Below are 5,752 nucleotides of genomic sequence, written 5' to 3' on the forward strand. Positions count from 1 at the left end.
CTGAGCATAATGTTCTCAAGGTCCATCCATGGCATTATTTCGTCCTTTCTTACGGCTGAGTAGTGTTCCATTGTGTTAATTTGCATATCGCCCTGATTAGCCAATGGGAAGGATAGCAAAGTTACGGTTAATTACCATGTTTGTCTATTATTAGATAGGATAATGAACAATATAAACTGATGAACAAAAACAGATCAAGACACAGAGAATCACTGATCAGAATGTCAAACCTCAGAGGGAAGGTAGGGGAGGGCGGGGGTAAGGGGCAGAGATCAACCAAAGGACTTGTGTACATGCCTATAAGCCTAACCAATGGACACAGACACCAGGAGGGGTGAGGTCATGAGTCGGGGGCTGGAGGGCACTGGGGGTATAAGGACACATATGTAATACCTTAATCAATAAAGAAATGAAAATCAAATAAATAAAAACTGCAATACTTGCGGGGTGCAATACAGTGAGGTGTGCATGTACTTTGAGACTTTCTAGTGATCATTAAAGGTGAGATAGTAAAAACATAAGTACAGTTCTCTTGGGCTTGGAGTCAAACTAGAATAAGCTAAATTTTACTTAATGTGATTTATCTTTAGAATGTGATATGTGTTATATATCTGTGTGTATGTGTTTACAGATATTGAGATCAGAAAATGGACTTTAAAAAGCCTTTGTGCTTTCTTTTAGCTTTCTATCCTGATGGTTTTAACATATACCAAAAAGTAGAGAGAATATTCTGTAAATGAACTTCTATGTACCCTCACCCAACTTCAAGAATTATCCGTATTCTGCCAGGCTTATTTGAAAGGGAGAACAAAGCAATACCTTCTAGTTTTCTGAACAGTATTTTCTGAGTAGAATAGTGTAGAAACCCACTCTACCGTAACTTAGATACCGAGGAAGTTGTATGATTAGATATAACCTTGTTAGACTCTTAAGATAAACATTCTTTGCACAACAATTAAAGAACAACCTAAGTAGAAAGTAGCCGTGCTTTACAGTTTATTTACCTGGATTGGTCTTGTGTTCTGTTTCTTTCAAGGTGGAAGGCACAGCGTATCTAAGTTCTTTTCTGTGGAAAACTAAAAACCTCGGGCTGTGGGAACAGCCTCGAGGGGAGAACCTGCTCGATGGTGGGGCCCCTTTCTACACAACGTACAGGACGGCCGACGGGGAGTTCATGGCTGTTGGCGCGTTAGAACCCCAGTTCTACCAGCTGCTGGTCAAGGGTGGGTAACTGTCCTGTGCCTCCCGCCCCTTATGGCTGCGCTTCAGCCGCTCTCTCAGGGCCTTTTGAAGTTCATGATGTCTTTTACTACATATTCACTTTATGATTAACCTAATCACAGCCATCATTCTACTGTGGGGTATTTCCCCCATCTTTTAAATTGACAGGTAATTTTACAATTCTATAAAATAGCTCAGATTTAAAAAAAATAATGCTCTCTTTTGTGGGAGTTCGGTGTGTTTCTTACATTTTGTGCTCTGTAGTGTTAGATATTTATCTTGCCCTTGTGTGCTGTTATCTCTTCTTCCCTAGAAATGGCCTGCTAGCCATCCTGTCCTGGATAGATGTCCCTCCTGACACCTCAGTGGAGGGTCACCAGAGCACGGAGCGACTGGTGACTGGGATTTGTTGGAATATGTTACTATCACTTGATGGTTCTGCAGTTTACCTGTCGTGCAGATTCTTGTCTTGTTGGCATGCTACCACAAGTTAGCAAGAAAGTTTGTGATCTCTTCTTTCCTGGTTAAATAATTGAACTGAAGTTTTTTTGTTCCTGTGCAATGTTTGAATTTAAAGTTTACAGATAATTTAGGATCTAAGAAGTTTTAGAATATACTCTGAAGTGATGTGACAAACTGGTCACAGTACATTCCTCTCAACTTTAGAGTTTCACTGTTATGTATAGTAGCTTTTCAGATGCAATGTACTACTCAAAGTTACTTGGATATAGCTGCAATGACTGTTTTTGCCAGCATTAGAGAGCAACTTCTGATCAACTACATTAACTTCACCAACTTAAATATAGTTGAAAAAAACTGTAGAACCGTTTTTTAAGCATTACAGAATCTATAAAGTAAGAAATAAAAAAATTCTTTCTTGTCTTTCCACTTGGGGTTAGTTTGGGATGTGGCCTTCTAGTCCTTTTTTTGTGTACATACAAACAAAACTATTTTCTTTTCAATTTATAATTTACATATAATATATGCAATTATATAAAATTATAAATAATAGCCATCTCCTTTTATTCAACAACTAGAGGCCCAATGCACAAAATTCATGCAAGAATAGGCCTTCCTTTCCCCAGGGCCGGCACCGGCTTCCCTCTGGCACCTGGGACCTGGGCTGCCCTCACAGCCCTGGCTTTGTCTGGAAGGTCTCCGGAAGGACATCTGGTCTAATTAGCATGTTACACTTTTATTATAGACATAACAAAGGCATCATTTCTTGTCAATATGAAAATTCTTCATCCTGCATTTTCAGAGCAGCTTACAGTTAGTTGTTCTTTAACATGGTGGAGAAGGAAAGGGTTATGAAAATGAGAATTATTTGATCAACGTGGCTAAATTTACACAAAATATGCAGAAGAAGAAGGGGCTTTTATTATTATTTCACCCTTAAACTTCCACACTAAAAAACGCTCTTTTGTGAGGGAATAAATGACATTTACACCAAACCCTAGTCAAGTGGCGGTTTTGGGTATAATTTAATCAGCACTGGAGTCCTGTGGGGTAGGAGCTTGTCAGTGAAGGAAGTGTGAGCCAGAGGAGCCATCCTTCCTGTGCCTCCCCAGCAGGTGCCTTCATCCTTTCTGCCTGCGCGGGGTCGGGGGGTGGGGGCGCCCTCCTCGGCCCTTTATGCTCAAGAGCAAAGTCTGGGTGCCCCACCCGTGACTGGACGGCCGGTAACCCCTGTCTGTTTGCTGTAGGAAAGTGCAGTGAGTCTTGGATACTTTACAACTTTTTGGTTCCTTGTTCACAGTGCTCTTAAGGGGATAATGAATCAACTATCACTGTCCTCCCAGAACTCTTCCATTTGATTAAATACAGAGAAATGAATACTATTCATAAAATTGTGATCTTGAATTTGATCATTTATTGTTAGGCCTCTTCCTTGAAAACTGAGGCAGACAGGTGTAAATTGTTTAAATTTTATCTTCTGTAGGGTTCGGAGCATATGTACATTACGAGGTGACTTTAGTTCAGTCTGACAGATAATAATATCATGAGGAAATTTCTTCTTGAAATCCCATTCAGAGGGAAAATAGATATTTGAAATTAGACTGTTTTTTTTAAATATATTTTTTATTGTTGATATGTGACCCCCCCCCCCTGCCCCCGCCTTACCTCCCTAGGCTACTTTTTTTTTTTTTTTAATATACTCTATTGATTTTTCACAGAGAGGAAGGGAGAGAGACAGAGAGCCAGAAACATCAATGAGAGAGAAACATCGATCAGCCGCCTCCCGCACATCTCCCACTGGGGATGTGCCCGCAACCCAGGCACATGCCCTTGACCGGAATCGAACCTGGGACCCCCCAGTCCGCAGGCTGACGCTCCATCCACTGATCCAAACCGGCCTCGGCCCTAGGCTACTTTTGATGAAGTGTAAATAATAAAACCCTGGCATGGAAAGTCTGTTTTGAATCCTGCCACTCCTACTACTTCTGTCTTCTCCAGCCTTGGGCTCCAACTGCGGGCGGAGTTTGAATTTCCTCTCTTGGCCCATTTGAGAAACCTTTATAGAACATCCTATTGGGGAATGTAAGCTTAAAGCTCTTTTTTGTTTTTTATAATCGTTCCACCCAAAACATAATAATTTATGAAATTGTGTTTTTCCTCTCAGGTCTTGGGCTAAAATCCGACGAACTTCCCAATCAGATGAGCATGGCTGACTGGCCAGAGATGAAGAAGAAATTTGCAGCTGTATTTGCCACGAAGACAAAGGCGGAGTGGTGCCGGGTCTTTGACGGCACAGATGCGTGCGTGACTCCGGTTCTGACTTTTGAAGAGGTTGCCCATCATGCTCACAACAAGGAGCGGGGCTCATTCATCACTGATGGGGAGAAGGGTGTGAGTCCCCGCCCGGCGCCTCTGCTCTCAAACACCCCAGCCACCCCTTGTTTGGAAAGGGATCCATTGATAGGAGAACACACTGAAGAGATACTTAAAGAGTTTGGGTTCAGCCAGGAAGAGATCAATCAGCTTTACTCAGATAAAGTTATTGAAGGTAAAAAGCTGAGAGCTAGTCTCTAAGTCCCTCAGCACAAGGGAGTCCGAATACTGCATATATAGAACGATACATACAGATGTGTGCATGGGAACATGAGCGGACAGGCCCGCAGCGTTCCCGCTATTCTGATTAAGAAACAGTAATGATCCGTCCTGAAAATGATTAACACCAAGTGGCTTTTGATTTAGGAATGTTTTTAATTTACCTATACTAAATTATGGCCCTCTTTCTACCTTGACAGATTATATTTGTTGATATTAAAACACTTAAATATTTATAATATACTTTAAATGAATTAATATAATTTTTTATTAAATAAAGCTTTTTTTGCCCTAAACTTTACTTGTGAACTTTTAAGTCTGAAAAACTTTCAAGAAAGTCCTATGAAGTAGCACTTAAATAGCTTATTGTGACTCACTGAAATGGTTTTGGTTCTACTGTTTACCAAAACGAATGTCTTTGGATAGAAAAGTCTGATCCTTTTAATTTGATAAGGAAGCTATTCAGCCAGTCTTGAAACTTCCTTCGGATCGCCCACCCCTGCCTCAGACCACCCTCCTGAGAGCCTGCCTCCCCCGTGCGGTCGCATTAGCGTCAGCCACAGGTGGCCCTGACTCAGTCAATGGCACTGTCATCCACCTGCCGGGCCTCGCAGACTTCTCCTCTTCACCAGTTTCTGGTTCCCAGTCCCATCGCGTCTCCCTCTGCCCCTGTAGGTCCTGGCTTACCCCTCACTTCCCTTAGGCCATTCCCCTTATGCCACTTTACAGAAGTCCTTTACTGACCCGTCTAAAGTCACAGCCACGTTATCCCTCGCTGCCCCCCCCGCCCCGCACCCCGCCCCAGTTTTACTTTTCTTCACAGCACACATCACTGCTAACCCCAGCCCTCACTCCCTCTGAAGCACTGCATGCTAGATGGGAAGCTTTATACAGCATCTGTAGGGTTTATTCATGCTAAACCCCCCGCTCCTAGGACGGTGCCCAGCCCATGGTGGACACAGGGAATATGTATTAAAGGAATGCAAGTCAGTAGCGATGTGCAGCCAGTCCCACCTCCACAGCCCTGGTGCCCAGCCCCCTGCCCATTGCTTCCTCATTCCCGCCCTGTCACTGCTTCCCTGGACTGCTGCACAGCTTCCTATTCACTTTGACTTCCAGTGTCATTGCCTTCGTTTATTTCCATCGTGGTTTTGATGCCAGGCTGGTCTTCTCAGGCCTGGAAAAGTCTTCAGTGATCCTTTTTTCTTATGGGATAAAATGCGAACGCATTCATATAGCACATCAACCCTTTATTTGTCATAAGACTTCTACCTAGTTGTCCGGTCCCATCCATGCCCCGCCCCTCCCCAGCACTTTATATTGGACTGCCCAGCGTTTCTAAATGTGCTTCCTTCCTTTCCATCGCTACACCGTTTTCTAGGACTCAACAATGCTCCTGCTCCCTTTTGCTCCAGCACAATGACCTAGCAAACTCAGAGTTGGCTCAGACACAGTCTTCTAGTGCAGCTTCCTTCATTTC

The 5,752-nt window shown here is 43.1% G+C and overlaps 1 protein-coding gene across 1 annotated transcript in view; it reads left to right on the forward strand.

The window, feature by feature from the left end:
• AMACR (alpha-methylacyl-CoA racemase) overlaps nt 1-5,752 on the forward strand; it is a 12,308-nt gene extending 6,556 nt beyond the window's left edge. Inside the window, exons 4-5 of the mRNA XM_015562604.1 lie at nt 1,037-1,223; nt 3,845-5,752. Of these exons, the coding sequence (XP_015418090.1) occupies nt 1,037-1,223; nt 3,845-4,254 (597 nt within the window). The 3' untranslated portion in view covers nt 4,255-5,752. The remainder of the gene's footprint in view (nt 1-1,036; nt 1,224-3,844) is intronic.

The sequence above is a fragment of the Myotis davidii genome, unplaced genomic scaffold, assembly GCF_000327345.1.
Source record: "Myotis davidii unplaced genomic scaffold, ASM32734v1 scaffold496, whole genome shotgun sequence".
Taxonomy (NCBI): Eukaryota; Metazoa; Chordata; class Mammalia; order Chiroptera; family Vespertilionidae; genus Myotis; species Myotis davidii.